The 21,198-nt window shown below is 36.2% G+C and overlaps 8 protein-coding genes across 8 annotated transcripts; 6 read left to right on the top strand and 2 right to left on the bottom strand.

Annotated features, from left to right (window-relative positions):
- Positions 1–2: 2 nt before the first annotated feature.
- RO3G_03009 (uncharacterized protein) lies at positions 3–1,309 on the top strand (the record flags this gene model as incomplete). Its single annotated transcript, XM_067657600.1, has 2 exons — positions 3–599; positions 656–1,309. The coding sequence occupies 2 exons, from the start codon at positions 3–5 to the stop codon at positions 1,307–1,309; spliced, it is 1,251 nt and encodes a 416-aa protein (XP_067513701.1).
- Positions 1,310–2,632: 1,323 nt separating this feature from the next.
- Positions 2,633–5,093, top strand: RO3G_03008 (uncharacterized protein; the record flags this gene model as incomplete). Its single annotated transcript, XM_067657599.1, has 5 exons — positions 2,633–2,701; positions 2,811–3,044; positions 3,110–4,030; positions 4,175–4,828; positions 4,881–5,093. The coding sequence occupies 5 exons, from the start codon at positions 2,633–2,635 to the stop codon at positions 5,091–5,093; spliced, it is 2,091 nt and encodes a 696-aa protein (XP_067513700.1).
- Positions 5,094–5,537: 444 nt separating this feature from the next.
- Positions 5,538–7,579, bottom strand: RO3G_03007 (uncharacterized protein; the record flags this gene model as incomplete). The annotated part of the gene is made up of 8 exons (XM_067657598.1): positions 5,538–5,612; positions 5,670–6,104; positions 6,160–6,445; positions 6,504–6,567; positions 6,622–6,934; positions 7,000–7,026; positions 7,081–7,407; positions 7,463–7,579. The coding sequence occupies 8 exons, from the start codon at positions 7,577–7,579 to the stop codon at positions 5,538–5,540; spliced, it is 1,644 nt and encodes a 547-aa protein (XP_067513699.1).
- Positions 7,580–8,398: 819 nt separating this feature from the next.
- On the top strand, positions 8,399–8,599 carry RO3G_03006 (uncharacterized protein; the record flags this gene model as incomplete). Its single annotated transcript, XM_067657597.1, has 1 exon — positions 8,399–8,599. The coding sequence occupies one exon, from the start codon at positions 8,399–8,401 to the stop codon at positions 8,597–8,599; it is 201 nt and encodes a 66-aa protein (XP_067513698.1).
- Positions 8,600–10,111: 1,512 nt separating this feature from the next.
- Positions 10,112–10,419, bottom strand: RO3G_03005 (uncharacterized protein; the record flags this gene model as incomplete). The annotated part of the gene is made up of 2 exons (XM_067657596.1): positions 10,112–10,314; positions 10,392–10,419. The coding sequence occupies 2 exons, from the start codon at positions 10,417–10,419 to the stop codon at positions 10,112–10,114; spliced, it is 231 nt and encodes a 76-aa protein (XP_067513697.1).
- Positions 10,420–12,450: 2,031 nt separating this feature from the next.
- On the top strand, positions 12,451–12,882 carry RO3G_03004 (uncharacterized protein; the record flags this gene model as incomplete). The annotated part of the gene is made up of 1 exon (XM_067657595.1): positions 12,451–12,882. The coding sequence occupies one exon, from the start codon at positions 12,451–12,453 to the stop codon at positions 12,880–12,882; it is 432 nt and encodes a 143-aa protein (XP_067513696.1).
- A 698-nt stretch (positions 12,883–13,580) lies between these two features.
- RO3G_03003 (uncharacterized protein) lies at positions 13,581–15,968 on the top strand (the record flags this gene model as incomplete). The annotated part of the gene is made up of 10 exons (XM_067657594.1): positions 13,581–13,742; positions 13,792–13,905; positions 13,960–14,085; positions 14,151–14,519; positions 14,571–14,667; positions 14,727–14,795; positions 14,864–15,029; positions 15,081–15,144; positions 15,194–15,746; positions 15,943–15,968. 10 exons carry the CDS (start codon positions 13,581–13,583, stop codon positions 15,966–15,968), a joined length of 1,746 nt encoding a protein of 581 aa, XP_067513695.1.
- A 1,209-nt stretch (positions 15,969–17,177) lies between these two features.
- On the top strand, positions 17,178–20,087 carry RO3G_03002 (uncharacterized protein; the record flags this gene model as incomplete). Its single annotated transcript, XM_067657593.1, has 4 exons — positions 17,178–17,811; positions 17,938–18,294; positions 18,401–19,833; positions 19,983–20,087. The coding sequence occupies 4 exons, from the start codon at positions 17,178–17,180 to the stop codon at positions 20,085–20,087; spliced, it is 2,529 nt and encodes an 842-aa protein (XP_067513694.1).
- Between the last annotated feature and the right edge of the window lie 1,111 nt (positions 20,088–21,198).

Raw genomic sequence — 21,198 nt, 5'->3', positions numbered from 1 at the left:
AAATGATGAAGCTTACTATGTTTGGTATGGCATTACTTGCCACTGGACAGTTTGTCACGGCTGCTCCCTCTACTACCACAAAATCCGCTGCTACCTCCACTGGTTCATACATGCCTCAAGTATCTCCTGAATTTGGCAGCTTGCCCACTCCCACTGGCGTTGTCACTCAGTACAATTACGGTCCCTACAACACCTCTGATCACTTGGCTACTACCACCTTAAAAGGCTACCCTACCCCTTGGGAAAAGCCTGATGTAACTCACCCTGAAATTAAGGCTGCTGTGAAAAAGATTGATTGGAGTTTGGTACCCAAAGCACCTGTCCGAAAGCAAGACTCGGATGGTAACTTCAAGCCAGATACAGATGGCTCCAAGGACCCTTACTGTTGGTGGTCCGACACGAACTGTGTCAAACCCAAGATCAAGACACTGCCACCCGATTATTACATGTGCCCCAATAAGGGCGACTGGGGTTTATCCTATGATGATGGACCTTTCAACCTCTATGATGATGAGAATGCTGCCACTCAAAATAAGTATGCTGAACCTGCTCTCTATAACTTTTTAGTTGAAAATAACAATCAAAAGGCTACTCTTTTTGTAAGTCGTTCTTGCTTTCGAATTGCCTTTTTTTTTTTTTCTTACTTTTTATATAGTATATTGGATCTAATGTTGCTACTTACCCCGAAGCTGCTAAACGTGCTTTTAATCACGGACACCAAATCTGTGTTCACACTTGGTCTCATCCTGTTATGACAACCATGACAAATTACGAAGCTGTTGCTGAATTCTACTGGACTTTGAAGGCCATCAAGGAAGCCACTGGCGTTACACCCAAATGCTGGAGACCTCCCCAAGGTGATGTCGATGACCGTATCCGTGCTATTGCTTGGCAAATGGGTATGCGTACTGTCATCTGGAATTGGGACAGTAATGATTGGGATATGCCTGCCCCTGGTGGCGGTGACTTGTCTCCTGCTACAGTTGATGGATACTTTGAAGGGTGGATTGCTGATGAAAAATCTGGCAATCAAACCAAGGGTCACATTGTCCTTGAGCACGAGTTAAATAATGCTACGGTCAATATGACCATGTTCTGGTTGCCTAAACTTCAAAAGGTCTTTAATGTTATTCCCGCATTAGCTTGTAATAATGTAACTCAGCCTTATTGGGAAGAACAATTTGTTTATCCTCTCCAAACATTGCCTATAGGTGGATCAAACAGTTCTTCAAATGCTTCATCGACTTCCACTGCTGCTCCTACTGAAACTACCATCACCCTTTCTACTGTAACAACTGTTTCTCTTTAAAATATTTGCTGCTAATACTTACACCTGTAATATGTGAAATAAAAAGAGATGACTGTATTAGATTAAATTATTAGGATTTATTCCAATTTATTTTTTCATTTATACTTGGTAAAGTAGATAACTTTATAGGTTTAATAACATCATCAACGCTTTTTTTTTATTTTTACAAAGCACAGAGTAACTAGTACATAATTCGTTCAAGTAAACATATCATTACCAAACGATATGCGTATCACCTATAACTGTTGTCTTTCATCATGATATAAGAGCTATTGAAGACTGAAATAGTTTTCACAAAGCCCACCCTTCTAACCCAAGGATTTTGCAAGACCTTCGATTTTTATGACAAGCAATGTGTTGTTTCCTTAGAAGCTTGAAAATCAAATGAACAGGAGATCAAAGTTATTCTCATCATTTTGGCAACTACTTCATAATGAACAGCCATGATGGAGAAGATAACAAGGTCAAATAGCAAAAGCGATTCAAAGGATGCATTGAATACAGTAGGCGAAAAAAGCAAATCTGTTTCTAATGGCTTTTTCAATTGTTTTCTTTTTTTTTTTTTTTTTTTTTTTTTTTTATGATTCCAAGAAAACTAGGGATATATGAAGTTAATATAAAAGTAATCAAATGATGTAAACTTTTGAATTTAGGCAAATTCTACTCATGTATTGCTGTAAAAGCAGTCAATTCAGCAGTTATCGATGGAGAACGGCGAAGAAGCTGTTGAAAGAGTATGATACAATGCTATAAAAAAGCAATATAAAGCGAAGACAAATGATTGAATTGATACATATACAGAACATTAACACGTCTATCATTTAACATGGTATTAGCACTAAATAGACATAGCGTGAAGGAGTAATATGTTGTAATAGATAATTCACTTATGAAACTGCCAACTATTGCAAGTGGTATTGTCGAACAAGGGGTTGTAAGTACTTATAGCTTTCAATATACTTACCCTCTTTAAATTTATTGAAGAAATTTGGTCAAAAGTCAAATCTAAGGTTAAAAGATATGCACCAAAGCGCCGACGATCAAATTCGCAATAGTGAGCTTAAAATCTTCAAATGAACAAACAGGCTCACAAATGACCAGTTTAATCCCTGAAGTATGAGTAAAATGCTCTCGAAAAAACAGCACAATAATAACTTTTATAATCAAAATTGCATTGCTTTCATCTGGTCACAATGAAGAAACTGGAGTTTCAAAAGTCACACTAAGCAAAAAAAAAAAGTCGTCACAAAGTTCAGAATTTTTTTTTCAATCTTTTTTTTTTTGAGACAGAATATAGTTTTTTAAACTTGCTTTTTATTCATAATGCAACCGACTTATATACCACCTCAAACTAGAGAATCTTCTAATTCTCGCAATAACTCTGCTTCTTCGGTAAATAACCAAAGTACTAGCAAGACTTGGCAGAATAACCAATATGTATGCTTCATTTTGATGTACACAGGAGCAGCCTTGCCAAATTTCTAACTTATCCCAAATATAGTATCCTTCTTCGCAGTACTACGGCTCAAACAACTACGGAGCTGCTAATTTCAATGGTCAAACATTTGTTCGACCCCCTACTGGAAGTAAGGCGATTCCTATAATTAACCCTAACAACAGGGAAGTGGTTCAGCTTCCAGCTGCTACTAAAGAATCTGATTCTCTCAGCTCACAACAACTGGAAGTCTCCAAGGAAAACGCCGATGCTCGTCCAATCAAGATTGTTGATCCTAAAGTACTTTAATTATATAGCCATTGATAATATAGAGGGAAAATAATAACTTTTTTATGTATCTTTAGGAAAAGGAACACGATTTGGAAGGCAAGGAAAATAAGGAAGCTGAAACTGAAGACATTAAAGAAGATGAAAACAAGGATGAAAGCTTGGAAGCCGAGACAAAGAAGGAAGATGTAATTGAAATTGAATCAAACAAGGAAAAAGTAAACGAACCAAAAGAAGAAAAGACCGAAAACAGCATTGTTGACGAAGAGGAAAAAAAAGAAGTTGAAGAGATGACAGATGAAAGTGAAGGAAAAAAGATTGATGACAAGGAAGTCGTGTTAACTGAAGAAAGCAAGACTGAAGAAAGCAAGACTGAAGAAAGCAAGACTGAAGAAAGCAAGACTGAAGAAAGCAAGGCTGAAGAAAGCAAGACTGAAGAAAGCAAGACTGAAGAAAGCAAGACTGAAGAAAGCAAGGCTGAAAAAAGCAAATCTGAAGAACCTGTGGATTTAAAGGAATCTAATGACAAAAAAGAAGAGGAGCCCGAAAAGCAAGCTGAAGAGTTAAAAGAGGAGAAACCTGTTATCCCGGCCCCTACTCGTTGTAAGGGCGACAGAGTCATCTATGAGATAGCTTTCATGATGCAATTTAAGGACTGTAAAGAGCTTCCAACTGGTGCCAACTTAACGCCATTTGAAGACATGAGTACTGAAAGACCTAATGATAGAGGTGGTCGCAGTATGTCTCGTCGCCAAACTTCTGAACGCGGTCGTGGACCTCGTGGTTTAGCTGGTGAAGCTATGCTTAGAAGTGGATCTGGACGTGGCCCTCGTCGTCAAGATAGTTCAGGACCTGGCTCACCAGGTGGTATGGAACGTCAAGGATCAAACAGAAATCGTAGCAGTCGCGGAGGCAAATCTCGCCGCCAGCCTAAAGAAAAAGACGAGAGTGGTAAAGATAGTGCACCTAGCACTCCACTTGAAGAAGTTGTGCCTTTGGTAAAGAGTCAAAACCGTTGGGTGCCAAAGGTTCAATCTACTGAAACTGCTCCACCTAAAGAAGGAGAAGAAGAGGAACTTATTTCTCAAGAAATGATTATGCGTAAAGTCAAATCTCTTCTCAACAAACTTACTTTGGAAAAGTTTGAGTCTATCTCCAACCAAATCTGGGACTATGCCAAGCAAGCAGAGAAGGAAGAGGACTCTTTGTCTTTGAAGACAGTCATTGACCTTATCTTTGATAAAGCCTGTGACGAGCCTGCATTTGCCGTCATGTGGGCACAACTTGCTAAAAAGCTTTACGAACTTACTGCTACTAATGAAAATATCAAGAATGTCAACATCATCGACGAAAAGACAAATAAGCCTTCATGTGGTGGACCTCTTTACCGTAAATATCTTTTGAATCGTTGTCAAGCTGACTTCCACAAAGGCTGGAAGAATGATATTCCCCAAATTGACGAGAACGCTGCTGATGTTATGTTAACGGATGAATACTATGCTGCAGTAAAAGCCAAACGTCGTGGTCTCGGCCTTGTTCAATTCATTGGTGAATTATACAAGCTTCGAATTCTTAGTGGCAATGTGATGAAAGAATGCTTGAGAAGACTGTGTAGCGATACTAAAACCCCTGGAGATGAAGAAACTGAAACAATGTGTAAATTGCTTACAACTGTGGGTCAAACATTTGAATCAAGCGATATTAACAACAAACAATGGCTTGACGTTTACTTTGCAAGAATGAAGGAAATGTATGAAAGTACTACCTTGAGTTCTAGAGTCAAATTTATGATCTTGGTATGTCTTTGATCAATTCATCTATTTACCATTTGACTTATATAATATATAGGATGTCATGGATCTTCGTAAGAGCAGATGGACATTAAAACGTGGTAATGCTCAAGCTGGACCTAAGACGATTGCACAAATTCATGAAGAAGCTAAAAAAGCCAGTGAAGAGAAGGAAAAAGAAACTATGAAGCGCTCCGGTAGCTCCCGTAGCATCGGCACTCCCATATCTCGCCAAGGTTCTGCAAGAAGTATTGCCAATCTCAGTAGATAAAGACATAATGTACAATGGATTTTTTTTTACAAACACATTTTTAGAAGAAAAATAATGTTTAAATATACAATATTCAAATAAAAAAAAGAGAAAATTACATTTTAGAGTATTTATGAAACACAAGTTGCAAAAAACAATTTATTGTGCTTTAAAGCCGTTTTGCTTTCTTCAACTTATTTTCTCACAGTAATAGTGTAATAGAACTACCATAAGTCAAATTTGCAACATATGCTTACATATTCTTTGAGTTAAACACAACTGGTCCCATTTTTTATGATATTTTTTAGTAAATAAAGGCATTGCCAAACATTTATTACTCGACATGAAAAAGATATTAATTTGATAATTACTATAGTCAAAATTTGCTCTCTTTATTGATTGAATTTGGCTACTCCTTCTGTCGAAGTTGGATTAAGGTGCGACACTAGTTAAAAAGGGATGGGATTAATTCTGTTTTGCTCTGAACTTTAGTAAAGGTGCCAAAATTTCTAAAGGACCAGCCTTTTTCAGAAATTCATGCTTTAAAGAGATGTTTAGTCTTCTGCGAATAATGGAGTAAATCAAGAAATTGCTTACCTTTAACAGTTCTGATGAATTTGCACGAGATCTTATGTCTACGCAAAGACAAACAGCCAAAAACGATTTCAATTCAGTCGATAATTTTTCTGGATTTTTTAAAGTAGGTGTTCCGTTAGTAGCTATTAAATAAAGAGCTTTCAAAGGCTCCTCATCCAAATAAGGTGGTTCATTTTCAATCATTTCGATAGCCATAATTCCTAGTGACCAAATATCTACTTTGGCTCCGTATTCCTTTTGCTTGACTACCTCTGGTGCCATCCAATAAGGTGTTCCAATCATTGTTGCACGCTTTTTCTTCTGGTCTGTTAATTTAGCGCAAAATCCAAAGTCACTAATCTTGACATGACCTTGAGAGTTTAACAAGATATTGTCTGATTTTATATCTCTGTGAATAATGTTTTGTGAGTGTAAATGATGCAAGCCAGAAATTGTCTATAAGCAAATAAATTAAAAAATAGCCTATTTTATATCATCTGTTCATGTATACTTCAAGACAAACTGTGGCTATTTGTTGTTCCGTCATTGTACTATTATTATCAATCACGTCTGTTAACGCTCCTCCTTCCATATATTCCATTACAACCCAAAGATCATTATTTCCAACAAGGAAGGAATCCAAGTAGTTTACGATATTAAAATGCTGTGATTCTTTCATCACAAGTATTTCATTTACAATGAGCTCTTTACGAGGCTGAGTACTCAAATCCATCTGCTTGACTGCTACTTTTGTGTTGGTAGCAAGAGAGACAGCTACAAACACTGATCCAGAAGCACTAAGAAAATTTATAAGTCATTTGTAGTCATCTCATAACGACAACATTTTTCTCTCACCCTTGGCCAACTCTTTTGACTCTTTTATAGCATTCGTTCGGATCACCTTTTGAAACAACAGAGCCTAAATGATTTCTTATAAAAATAGAGCATAGACATATATGAACAAATTATTTACGAAGTTTTTCCATGATTTGTGCCTCAGTCATTGTACTGATCCTTTGTTCAACCTTCTTTTTTGAAGACACTTGAGCTGCTGCCTTTTCTCTTTCTCGAAGTATACGTTCTCTTTCTTTCTCTCTTTCCTTCTCCATATCTTTCAATTTCTTTTGGTTATCGTCATCAAAAAAATTTTCGTTTGAAAGATTAGGTAGCTTTTTATCTAAAGCTAGTTTGGCCTCCAATAATTGATCAATACGTACATCTTGTGTTAGTTTTCCACTTGGAATAGGGACATCAGCTTGATCCCGCGACGGTAATGCATAATTAGCCTATGAGAAGAAAAAAGTCAGGAGCGATGAATAAGGTTTAACCCCAAAAAAAGTACAAACTTTACAGGAACATTCGATTTTGATGGTAATACCTAATATATTATAAATATTCATTAGATAAATAGGCTTATACCATCAAATTTTACCTTTGGGTATTTATTAGCTGTAGTATCGCTTTTACTTGGTGCATGTGGTGGTGGAGGAGCAGGTCGTGTAGGGACTGCCTTGCGTGGTAGTTTTACAGTTGGCTTTGGTGTTGCCTTTTCATCTTTTTGCATATGTTTTGCCCAGTTCAGACCGCTCATACGTTCCACTGCCCCTTGAAGTTCAGAGGTTCCATATTCTTCTTCTTCACGTTTTGTCTGCTCTGCATAGAATTCGAGCACATCTAATACAGCCTGGGGATTCTTGGCTGCATCTTCAGCTGTAATAGCTGAACCTTTCAATAGCTGTGTCCATTGATCAGGAAGACCCTAAAGGGAGTCCTATATAAGTTTTGTTTCTTATTTTGTACTTGTTTTCGCTTACTGTAAAAGCGCCAGTAATTGGATCAAATCCGACATGGACTTTGTGAATAAAATTGGTGGGTCCTGAAGTACCAACTGAAGATCTCTGCAAAGTATTTTTTTTGTTAGCATATTCCATTTTATAAAAGCAAGTTTTAAAAGTACATTGTATATTTCGTCCATCCAACTGTAGAGTTCTTCATCACATTTGCACGCAATGTAGTAGGTTTTATCTTTTGCAGTAATTTCAAAGCAATATGGCTTCAAGTCGACTCTAGTCACTGATCCAATCTCTTTCAAAAACAATAAGCCAATGCATTGCCCGGCCTGTTTAAATTATGTAAGCAAAATAAAAAGAAAAACGTTGAATTGAGTTATGTTCCTTACTTCATTTCTGTGAAAGGTAAGAGACTGGTCCCTTAGAACACAGTATCTTTTAGACCATATCCAAGCTCTTAAACCATCTTCCTTTAAAGACACGTAACCTTCTTTAATAACTTCGGGCATGATCTTTAATCAATTTTTTTAGAAGGTAGGTTTTAAAAAAGGGGAATAAAGGAGAGTAAAGAAGCCAATAAATTTAGCTACTTTGAGCACTGTCGGTGTTCTGGCAACAGTGTAACAAATATGCTTAAAAAAAGATCTTCGCAATCACTTTTTTACTTGTGAAATAAATAGGTTGTGCTGCTTATAAAAGTAAAATTGAAGTATTACACATTGCATATATAAGAAAAAAAAGTACTATACCTCATTAGTATCTAGATTTGCTTATAAATAGAGAGGATGAAAAAGTTAATAGCATATGTACCCATGTATTTTTTTGCTTCAGTTCAAATGAGAAAATATTCAAAAAAAAAAGAATGAACTGGTAGCAATTATCCGAATAGGTTCTTTTTCAACGGAAATTTATTAATTTGGTTTCTTTTCTCTTTTTCTCTTTCTTTTTATGCAATACAAAATGCTTAAATATGATCAACCTATAAAAACAACTGGTAAAAACTTGATTGGCATATGGAGACCTGTTTTTGTGAAAGTGGATCAATCACTATTTGTATTTGGCGGTGGCGGACATATAACTGATGAGCTGCGTTACCTCGATTTGACAAATATGCAGTGGAAAACTTTACATGTAAACGATAATAAAAGCAATAAACCTTAGAAAATAAAGCTGATGTAACTCATATCATAGTTTCTTTTTTATGCTCTAGACAATACATGGTATACCTCCCTCTAGAAGGTACGGACACACAGCGACTAAATGGAAAGATTCTATTATTGTATTTGGTGGGTGCACAGAAGATCAAGATTATTGTGACGACGTGCACATCTTTGATTCAAAAACTTCAACTTGGCATCAACCTTTAGTTATTGGAACTGTCGCTGCACGTTATTTACACAGTGCTATTGTTTATAAAGATAAATTATTCGTTTATGGTGGGTTTGCAAAGACCTCAGACTGTAGGATGGCATCACAACACATACATAGATGAATCTAAATTTTTTTTCTCTATTTTAGGTACTTTTGTGTTAGATGAAATGTGTGTATTAGATTTGAACACAATGACATGGACCACCTTTCATAATATGCCTCCGAGATACAATCATTCGGCCACTTTGGTGGGCAATAAAATGTATATTTATGCAGGAAAAGATGAGCAGGGCACTACTGTGTCTGATCTATTCATGATTCATCTTCAAAAAAATTATTATACACCTCATCTCTTACGTGGCAACAACTTGTGCGAAAACTCAGAAATGACATTAGCAAAGAGCCAACATTTTTGTGAAGCTGTGTGTGGAAGGCTGCTTGTGTTTGGAAGATATACAAACCCAAAGCAGCTAGAAAGCGGTGCTGAACCTGATCTAGTATATAGTCTTTGGATGCTTGATCTTGATACACTAGAATGGGAAAAGCAAGAATGCAGTAGATATTTTGAAGTTGGCGGTTGGAACTATTTTTCAATGATTCGGGAGACATTGAATGACAAGACAAACTCTCCCGGAGCACAAGTGTCTTGCAACAATTTGCTGTTTTTAGGCAATACAGACCCGTATAGGCTACAGGGTTATGATCACTTTAGGTATATATTCCCAAATGATACATCTTCCGCTTTGTTTCTAACCTTTCTTTAATAGGGATGCTTTAATTATCAGCAGCGAGTCCCTTGGATTATATGATATAGGTGATCCGAGACCACCTACTACAGAATTTATCCAATTATTAAATAGTCCAGAGCTCTCAGACTTTTCAGTTATCACAGGTGATGGTAAAGAGATCCATGTGCATCAAGTTATCCTTCTATCTCGCTGGCCACATTTTAGGAACCTGCATAAATCTGGAATGTTTGAATCTATTGCAAAGAAGATCACTATACCTGAGCCATTTAATGTGGTGATGGCCTTTTTAAAGTATATATATAGCGATTCGTTAGATACATCCGAGTCCTGGCAAGTAGTTTGCGAATTATTATTGTTGTCTGATTTATATTTACTTCACCGCCTTAAAAAAATATGTTGTGAACGACTTTACAAACACCACATGTCAGTCGAAAGTTGCGGATATATTTTTGAAAAGGCTATCATGACAGAGGAGATTGGATTGAAAGCACTTGCACTCGATTTCATGTTTCGGAATTATGGATCTTTTTTGAAAACAAATATATTTATAACACTACCAGCGCTTGTACAAGAGGAATTTCTTAGAGCAGTTCCTGATGGAGCAGTGCTTGAAGTCGGAAGACCGAAATTTAGCTCCAACAAAGACAGCGGCAGCAGCAATAGTGGCAGTAATAACAACAGCAGTAGTCTTAGCAGAAGTAGCAACAGTAGTAATCGTAGTGATAATCTCAATGGTAGTCACAGTAACAACAGCAGCTCTTCAGCCACATTATTAAATAACAATAGAAGTCAGAGTTACAACAATTTAATTGAATTTTCCAATCATAACATACAAAGTACACAGGCTGAATTAATACCCATTGAAAACCCTTCTGACATGACAGTTGAAGCTTAATATGTCCCACAAGTCGGAAAAGAAGAATTGATGCTACAAAAGAAAACTAATTCAATCTCTGTTATATGTTTAAACTCAACTTGAACATGACAGTATTAAAATGTCTTTTATAACCGTGATATTTTAATGATTAGCTTCAAGAAGATATAAGTTTTCAGCTTTTCATTAACATTCGTATGGCTTTTATTTTTATTAAAGTTGTGCATAATGAAAGGTTGGAATATATCTTGAAACTATATGAATATATACTTTTGTAAAAGAAAAACTATGATGAGACCTTATTTAATATGCCCCAAGGGTTATTACCCATAGCAGAAGCTTTTTAAGTATGCATTTTTCCTACTAAGTAGAATTTCGACCCTTGTTATTACGCTTCTTTATTTTTCAAAGCCTAGAGAAGTTTCTCTATTTTTAACTTTCAAGTTCAGATAGATCTTATCTAACCGGATGGACAGGCATTTTAATAATATGTTAGCGTACGCTGTCTTTCCCATTTTTCTTTTGAAGATCTTTAAAGACAAAAACATACACAATGCAAGGCATGATAATGCTTTTAAATACCATATCAACACTTCCTATTTTTAGCTTAAAACATTATTAAACTGCATATCTTTATTATGAAGCGCAACCTTTATTGTTGTTTTGCTGCATATAATTAAAAAAAAAACATACAAGCGTGTTGATTTACTGAGATGTTGAAGGTATTTCGCCTTTTAGAATTATACAACTCTTTAAAAAAATGATAAAGCGAGATAATATGACAAGTTGAATGAATATCAGTCAAAATGAATAGATTGATAGGCGGAAATGCATTTTGTTTAGTCAAATAAAGATTAGTAGTTAAGCTTGAAAAGAAGCAATAAAAATGAATAAGCATTATTGAAAGGTGAGAAGTTGATCAGAATAAAAAGCGCCTCATGGTTTAATTATTATCATTGTATCTTTTAGATCAATTGGTTGTGAATACTGTACTATCAAATGGAGAGAATAATGAGCCAAGTCACTCTGAGATTTACTTAACAATCACTAATACATTATCGTTTCTCTTTGAAAGAGAATGCTTCTGTTTTACTTCTTCAGCTTTCTTAAGTGAATAGTTAAAAAATGAGTGTCTCTTTTCTATACTTTTTGATATAAACACCATCGGCATTATTCATTATTTAGATAAATTGCGATGGGTTAATCGAGAAATTGCAGAAGCTAGTAAGTGTATCACAACTTAATTATCAAACGTGGGAATAGATCCTCTTTAAAAAAAGTGATATCTATATAAAGAAGTTCTTTGCTTTCGATCCAATTCTCCTTAAAATGACTATGGCTGAATTCATCCTTTTTTATTCGTTTTGACCGAAATTTTTTTTCTCCGTCTTGACAAATGCAAAGAATACAAAAATATGCAAATAGCAAAGCAAATCTTATGTTAGTGCTTAGCTGTTTCTTTCTGAACCGTAAATAAAAAAAGAAACAATAATTTTTAAAAAAAGATTCCACGTATTAGCATTCTACAAGATGCCCTAATAAATTAATGCGCAAACATCTTGTACCTAGCTCAGCTTGATCTGTGTTCAGCTAGACTCCTTTAATCAAATTTTGTGACAGGGGAGGGATCCACTTTGCACACAATTATAATTATACAACTTATAGTTCTTTAAGATAGTAAAGCCAAACTACTAGTACTATGTCATATTTTTTTTTGAAAATGGTATGATATCAGTAAGTGTGGCTTCAAGAAATATTTAAAAAAGCAATCTCCAAGTGGCGCTTAATAATTTTATGGTGAAACCAATAAAATATTATCTTGGCTGGCTTGACTTTATACGTTTTTCCTTTTGAAAAATAAGATAAAAATAGAAACGGACTTGAATATGATTGGTCGCACTGTGGTACAAAATAAGGAATTAAAAATAGAACAGGATTTATTCCACATATAAAAGGGACTCTTTTTTTCGATACTACGAATTTTACAATTAAATATTTTTTTTTCTTTATTACTACAAATGACAAAATCAGTTTCATTCAACTCTGAAGACACTATTCACTATACATACAGCTCAGAGGAATATGATAGATCATATTTTGCTTATATTACACCCTGTATGAAGTATACTTTCTATTCGCTGTACAAAGAAGATGCAAGCAAGGAAATTACAGAGATTACTAGAAATACCCCACAACTGTGTAACAGTAACAGACCACCTATTAAACCTCTCAATCTATCAGTTGTTCCCAACTCAAGAAGACGTGCTCTTGATTCACCTGTAGAAAATACCACATTTACAAAAAAATTACGCAACAAGCCAAACTTGTCTATCAATACAAAGTCATTATCAGACGGACCTTTATTTTTTACTGGGTTATCAACACATTATAAATGTAAAGATGATGAAGAAGAAGAATATGGATATTTGATTCCTGTCTCAGCTTGTTAAACAGCATTTACTTTATACTAAAAAAATGTACATAAACTATATACCAGAAAAATATACGCTTTTAAATAATAATGCATTTTCATGTAACTACTGTTTTTTTTCCCTTTTTTTGCATAATAAAAAGCACTTCATTGATTCCATTAAACCTTTTTATTTGTCCTGTTAATAGTTAGGTAAATAATTGATAAATAACAATACTCATTATTAATTGTTACTGATACACGTGTTTCATCATCGATAATACAGCAACGAAACAATAACCCAATCAAACATTTGTTTTTGTTTATTTATTTTTCTTCGTGTTTAGCTATGATTTTTATCCTAAAGCATTCATGCTTCTTATTGCTTATTGCCTGTACCCTCCTCAAAAAATAAGCTAGTTCTTTGTAATACTTGCAAGTAAATTAGATTTGAAAAATTAGATTTCTTTCGAATCTCATTTTTATTTCATATTTATTGCATGTCACTGTGCATGCTTGTTTATATATGCGAAGACGATAAGAACAAGGCGAACATTTGTACAACAGTGATTTTTTTTGAAACAAATCTTTTGATTTTCGGTTCCATATATAGTCTTATTTACTTAACTTAGTGTGACACGGTCAAAGATCACAAACATTTCAAATTTATAAATACTCTTCATATTCTTCCTACTTTTTTCTTTAAAAAAAATACTCTATTCACCATAATACGAAAATATGTCCCAAGTCAAAGGTATTGGAAGCTTTGGAAGTACTGCACTTTTAGTGTCGTCAATGACAGTAAGTATTCAAAACAAAGATATTGCATGTCTCAAGTTATTAAATTGGATATCCTATCAGGGCCCTGGTTTATCTACTATTCCACCTCTTTTTCAACAAGTAAGAATAGCTTTAATCAAATGTATTTTATATTTATATACATCATTAGTCTGGTTGGCTTGCTCCTGTTTTTATCTTTATTATAGTAGCTTTTCTTTCTGGATGTTCTGCTTTATTCGTATGTGAAGCCTTATCAAACATCAAAGGAAACGAAAGATTTCAAGTATGAGGATACTTAATTCGTCGTGATTGAGTTTTTTTTAACCTTTTTTTTAAGTCAAAAGTAGAGTTGACGACTATAGCACAAGTTTATCTTGGTAGAAAATACCATTATGTTTTTCAAATCTTATTGTATTTGGCACTTCAAGCTGTTAACGTGGCAAGTATTATCATTGCTGCCCAGGTAAGCTTCTACTATTTTTTTCTCTTAATTCTTTTAGACAAACTTAATTTTTTTTTTATTTACAGACATTTGACAGTATGTTTATTACTATATTCAATGGTACTTGTGGTCTCGGTGTATCTCCTGGTGGTTGGTTTTGTGTAAATCACACAAATGGTCTCACTGGTAACTCTCCATTCTCTTCTGATGATTACTTCATTTTCACTTTTGGTTTCCTTTTAACTGCGGTGCTGGTCATTCCTTTAGGCTTCTTTAGTTTAGTAGAAAATATTGCTATACAAATGACTTCTTTTATTGTATTAGTGGCTATAATAATACAATGGTGTGTTGCTTTCTGTCAAGAGGGCTTAAAAACAGAATTATTACCTGCATCTGGAAGTAATTCAACAATGGTTTTAGGAATTGTTATATTTAATTATAGTTTTATAACAACGGTAATAATATACATTTTTAAGAAGGAAAAATTCATTTTTCTATACTTGTAGATTCCGTCTTGGGTAAATAGTTTGAAACCAAATGTCAATATTCATAAATGTATGTGGGTTTCTGTTATTATATCAACAATATTTTATCTTATTCTTGGTAATTATATGGTTTAAAAAAGAAGATGGAATAGGCTTTATTAAATTTTACTCTTGTAGGTATTCTTGGAGCAATGGCGTTCAAAATGAAGCCATCCAGTGAGATATTATCAATTTTAAGCTCAAGTGGTAAATACCCTTTTATATTTTACTATTGTTTGTTGTTTATTTATGATTGTAATACGATTTTTTTTTAGGATCTACTGCATCCATTGTGACAGCCTATCTGTTTCCTGTTTGCGCTTTAATCACTTCAATTCCTGTATTTACTATAGTTGTTAGATCTAATCTTCTTAGAGGTGAAATATGCAGTAACTCATGGGCAATTTTTTGGTCAAACTTCTTACCTTGGTTTGTATGCATGTAAAGTAACACATAAAAATGATCAACATCACATCTAAGTTTCATCTTTAGTCCTCTCCAAACAAAGGATTATATTGGTACTATACAAAATTGGAGTAGTCTTTTCTTTCAATCAGTAACTATCGTATTAACTTTATATTCATTTAATTAATCCTTCATTATAGACTGTAAATTTTATTTTACCTTTCATCCTCTATTTTGTCTCTAGAAAATATGAAGCTTCAGTAGAGCCAATCATATCTGAGTCTGAAGTTCACGATACAAAAATGTTATCCGCTATTCCTTCACATTTGGTTAGTCCTTCTTTTGCTCTTCAACATCCTGGAGATAACGATGTCCGTATGTATAACCCAGAAGACAATTATTCTATTTCTATTAGAAGATCTAGTATAAAATTTTCAAGGACAAGTCAAATGGAAAACTCTATTATAGTCTATTCTCCTAATGTTGATAAAGCAGTTGTTCCTACTATTGTTTACAGTGATATCACTTCTATGGGTGATCATAAGGAAGTCATTCACGCAAACTCTCCAGATATTAACCCTCCAACCTACTCACCAAATATGCTCAAGGCTCCAGATCAGCAAATTCAGCCTTCCTCTACTCCTTCATCATATACAGCTCATAGCTCACAAACATCTAGAAATGGCTTAGGAATATCGCATCCTTCATATGAAGAACACAAGCTTGGTATAAATAAAACGTCTCCCAACGCAAGTAAAGTATTTTTATCTGGTACAGACCACATTCATCCTTTACAGACTACCAAAAAGGATAATACAACAAACACGCATCTGATTCCTTCGCCACGTATGAATAAACACACAGCTCCATTATCACCAGAAATAAGTCAAGCAACACAACCTAGTTCACCGTCTGCAAAATCATACCACCACTCACCCATGCTTGGTAGTGTCTTCTCATTCAAGTCTTCTGTAGTAGTACCAGAACCCGTATTAGTACCAATAGATGAGCGTGAGAAGCAGGAAGGAGAGGTCAATAGGGATCGATTCATGGCTTTCAAACATAGAAAAGGGTTCAATCCATTCTATTGGGCTCTACTGGCATGCTCAGCTCTAAGGGTGGCTATGGTGTTTAAGATTATATACGACTTAGTTTTACTAGGAATGGGCAATGATGTATTTGGATAGAAGCGGAAAAAAAAAAGAAATCAATCATCCCTCACTTATTATATACAAATCATACATACACTTTTTTTTTTTTTTTTTTTTTTTTTTTTGGTAAAAAGCTAAATAAAATCTAGAGCACCTTTTAAGTATTTTAATATATGTTCTTATGAACAACAGGCTTATTATGCTTTTATACTTGTAGATATTTCATCTTTGCACTACAAGTGCTATATTCTATACTTGATTATTTACTTTTATTTAAAGGCTTAAATGAGCACGTGATGTTTCGAGACACCACAATTGCCCAAACTAAATCGAATAAGATGTAAAAGAAGCCAAAAAAAAAATTCCTTGTGGGAGCAAGGTCAAAAAAAAAGAGAGAGAGAGAAAATGACAGAGAGGAAGTAAGAAGGAACGTGTGAAAAAATCATTGGAAAATGGGTTTCAAGAAAGGAAGCTATGTGATAAAGCAAAAGTTGAACTCAACCATTTTTGGCTGAGAAGAACTCTTTGAGTACAACGGTAGTCAGAATGCCTTTGTTAACGAAAAAGGGGCAATACCACGCTGGGCAGGACATTTGAGGCGAAAGATAGTATGAATAACACGTTGAATGAAGAGGCTATATGCGGCGCACTCCTTGTCATCTTGATCAAAGTTGACATAGTAAGGGGTATCTAAGACTATTGGGATCCAAAGAAGCGTAATTGTCAATAAAGAAACCTTAAATTTCTTCAGTTGGGATCACTGTTTTATACACTTTCATAACTTTAAACTTTATGCTTTTGATGAGTTTAAATTTTCATCCATAATAAAGAAGGTCTAAGCTAATGGTTAAATAGCATGGTTCTTTCCGACGAAAATAATTTCAACCAGAAAAGTGGCTTAGCCGAGTCGCCTCATCTCAACACCAAGGCTACATCAACGTCCAAAACATCAGCACAACGATCTTGGGCACGGGTAGTGACCAAAAACCGTAAATCACTGTTACATTCGACTAATTCTTCCTCGACGGTTAACATGGTTACGTCCACACCGAGCACTTCGGATGTCCCGATGATCTCTAAGACCAGTATATGGCGAACAGGGCATGGTTCAGGCAGTGTCTTTATCGATATGACAGGTCGCAAGGAATCGAAAATTGAGTTTCTCCATTTGGTTGCTCAACAATATCCTTCTCGCGTAGGAGTCCTCACTCAACAAGTTGGAACTCTTAAATTTGCCGAGATTAATTTTGCACCTGATGACGACGCATTAAGTGAATGCCTGGCGAACGGTATTTCTTTTGCAGATAAATCAACCATCTTACCTTGTCGAGCGCTTGACACTCACATGCAAGTTGTCCGTCTGCGTCTGTCCAACTTACCCTTTTTGAATGAGAAGGACTTGATGAAAGGTCTGGAAAAAAGTTTGAGAAAATATGGAGATATTTTGGACGTTGGGATCCTTTTAGAGCCCACTACAGGTACCTATATGTGTACTGGTTATGCCGTCCTTAATGTGACTTCCAAAACTGAGACTTTCGAGCCTTTAACTCATTTGATTCCTTGGGACGAACAACGGGAGTGCGGTTTCTATGCAGTGTGGAATCAGATGCCTGTGTACTGTCGATACTGCCATGAGGAAGGTCATGTCGTAGCTAATTGTCCTAAGCGTAAAACTCGACATACTTGTTGGAATTGTGGCGTTGTAGGTCACATAGCTGCAGAATGTTCACGGGACAAACCGTCCAAGAAAGCTCGTAAGCAACCTGAGCCTCCTACTAAGCTCTTTGATACAGTACAATCACATAATGTTCCCCCAGAAGTGATGCCAAATGACGTCTGCACTCCTGATGAGGTCTCTGAGGAGCTTATGGAAGATTTAATGGAGCCTGATGCTCAAAATAATATGTCTGAGCCTCTAGATACAACTGTGCCAGTTGATGTCCCTGCTCCCACCTTGAATATTGAAACCGCTTCTAAGCATAGTGTCAAACGGCAAAAGAAAGATCGTCGACCTACCCCTTACGTTCTACCAGCCACTCGCTCAAAATCCACTTTGCTCAAAGCCCAACTTCCCACACCTGAGCAAGACGAATCTGTGGATAATACATCCTCCATAACTGATACAGCCCATTTGGACTCCTCCTCCTCCGGTACCTTAGCTGGAGAGGACAGCTATACCGCCAACTTACAATAATATGAGTAATAAGTCTAAAAACTTGTTACTGCATATTGCTTCACTAAACTGTAATAGTTTAGTGAAGTCCAATAATACCAACAAACAATCAAAATTTATAAGATACTTACGCTCCTTAAACTTCGATATTATGACTTTTCAAGAAACACATGTTTCTGATAATATACTTTCTTTGATCAATACACAATTCCAGGCTCAACACTCCTTATGGTCTCGACATTGTGGTATTGTCTCGTTCAGTCCTTCCTTCGTATTCTCGACCAATTTGACACCCGAGAACGATAGAACTATACTCACAAAGGTTACACATCCTCACAATGCCTTTGCTCCCTTCTATGTTCTTGTTATATATGCTCCAGCCACCTCTGGTCAGCACCGTTCACAGTTCTTTGATCAGCTATTTGACCTCTTACATTCACCAACTTTGGATATTAACCTCGACCGTCTAGTTATTACTGGAGATTTTAACTATTCATACCAACGTCCTCACCTGTCTTCCCAAACTTCTCTACAATGGGTTTCGTTTTTAGATGATCATTTTTACAACGCATTACAGAAGGACGACTTACACGAGCTACCTACATTCCGACGCAATGACAATATATTATCTACTATCGATTATATATTCGTTAGTCAGTCTTGGTGCTCCAAGGTCACAGAAAGTAACATCCACAAATTGGATGCCTCCTGGTCAGATCACTCACTTTTGTCAATTACCTGCTGTATTGGTTCCTCCCCTTCTGGTCCCGGTCTGTGGCGTGGAAACCCTCTTCTCGCTCGAAACCCAGCTTACCAACAATATCTTCGCCAACATCTAGAATATATTCTACCCAAGCTACCTTCTGAATGGTCTGCCGCGAAATCATGGGATCACATTAAACGTCAAGTTAAAAAGATCACACGCACTTTCGCAGTAGATTACACTAATTGGCGTACAAAAACTATCCGCAAACTACAAAGCAATCGAAATAGATTTTTGCGCAGTAAACCACCATTAGCTATTCGCTTACATCAATTGCCTATTTTCGATCAACAAATTGCGTCGCTACAACAAGAACTTACTGATATTCTGGCTCTCAAAGCTAATGTTCGTTGGCAGGAAGCAGGTGAAACTTCGATCAAGTATCTGAAAAGTATGTATCGTAAACGCACAGTTGAACAACATATTACCACCTTACGATCTGACGACAATGAAGATCCGGTCGAAGGCATTGATCAACTACTCCCCATCACCCAGCAGTTTTACCAGTCCTTGTATGATGCGGACCCTGTCGATGATCTTCAGCTCGATTCCTATCTCCAAGCTATTTTCGGTCTACCACAAGTGATCTCAGACCATTGTGATATTCTTATGGCTCCTATCACTATCGACGAGATCATTCAAGAGACAGCACGCGTGAAAAACAAAATCAGCAGCCCAGGGGAGGATGGTCTTGGTTACGCCTTTCTGTACCAACTATTTCGCTACCCTCCTCTACAGGAATTGGTTTTAAAGGTATATAATCAAGCACATAACTCCAGTATCTTTCCACTTTCATGGCAAGAATTACGGGTAAGGCTGTTGGCAAAAAAGGGTGATTTAACGAATCTAAAAAATTGGCGACCTATCTCACTAATCAACTGTGATGCCAAAATTTATACCAGAGTTCTCAACTCACGAATGCGGCAGGTGATACCATCCCTGATCAACCGATGTCAAACTGGGTTTATGCCGAATCGCTTTATCGCGGAAAATGGTCTCGTACTTAACATTATAATGGAACATGCTCGTAAGGACAATCGTCAGGAAATTGCTCTCCTTTTGGATCAAGAAAAAGCCTACGATCGGGTACACCCCTCTTACTTACGCTCAGTGCTACTAAAGTTCGGGTTCCCAACGGTACTTGTGAACTCTTTGATTAGGCTATTTTTTGGTAATCGGGTACGGGTCAACATCAACGGACACCTCACCGAAGAAGTAACTCAATCTCGCGGCCTCCGTCAAGGGGATCCGCTGTCGCCTCTTCTGTTTAATCTCGCACTAAAACCATTCCTAAGACATGTTTTACAAGACACTTCTTTGTTTGGATTCTCATTTCTTCCATTGCCATCCGATCCAAATCCTCCTCCTGCTCTTAAAGTACTTGCTTATGCTGATGATGTTTGTGTTTTTCTATCTTCACCTGCAGATTTCCTACGTCTTCAACATCATCTACAGACCTACGGTCAAGTATCTAACGCTAAAGTAAACCTTTCAAAAACTGAAGCAATCTTTCTCAGTGGAAAGAGTTCCAACCAATGGCAGCAAATTCTTGCACAGCACCAGATCCTCAAATGGCATGATCATACTAAATCACAGCCTCTCCGTTATCTTGGATTTCCAGTTATTCAATCTATTGCTCAGCGAAGATATGTAGAAGACCATCTGTTACAAAATATCAAAACCCAATGCTCAATCTACTCTCAACGGAATCTCTCTATTAGAGGCCGTGTGACTGTGACCAACTCTCTGCTACTATCTAAATTGTGGTATTCCTTGAGAGTTGTCTCACTGCCAAAATCTTTCTTTCGACAAATTCGATCAACGATCTATCAATTTATCTCGAAAGGTATCAAACCTGGTTTTCGATATGCTTTGTTTTGTCAACCTTTATCCAAGGGCGGATTGGGTTTATTAGACCCTTTTATCCAACACCGTAGCTTACAAGTCCGATGGCTCCGTTTGCTGTTTACTGATGACCTTCAGAGCTCCTGTAGTCAAGTATATTTGAAGGATTTTATACGACGGTTCCACTCCTCGGGTACTTCCTCCTTATTGTCTTGTTTCTTTCCAGCTCTTCGTTCAACAACAGATGTGTCTGTTGGTTCTTTTCTCCCTGCA

This window comes from Rhizopus delemar, genomic scaffold (assembly GCF_000149305.1).
Source record: "Rhizopus delemar RA 99-880 supercont3.2 genomic scaffold, whole genome shotgun sequence".
Classification (NCBI taxonomy): domain Eukaryota; kingdom Fungi; phylum Mucoromycota; class Mucoromycetes; order Mucorales; family Rhizopodaceae; genus Rhizopus; species Rhizopus delemar.
Note: the sequence above shows the minus strand (reverse complement) of the source record. Positions and strands in the feature narration are given on the sequence as shown.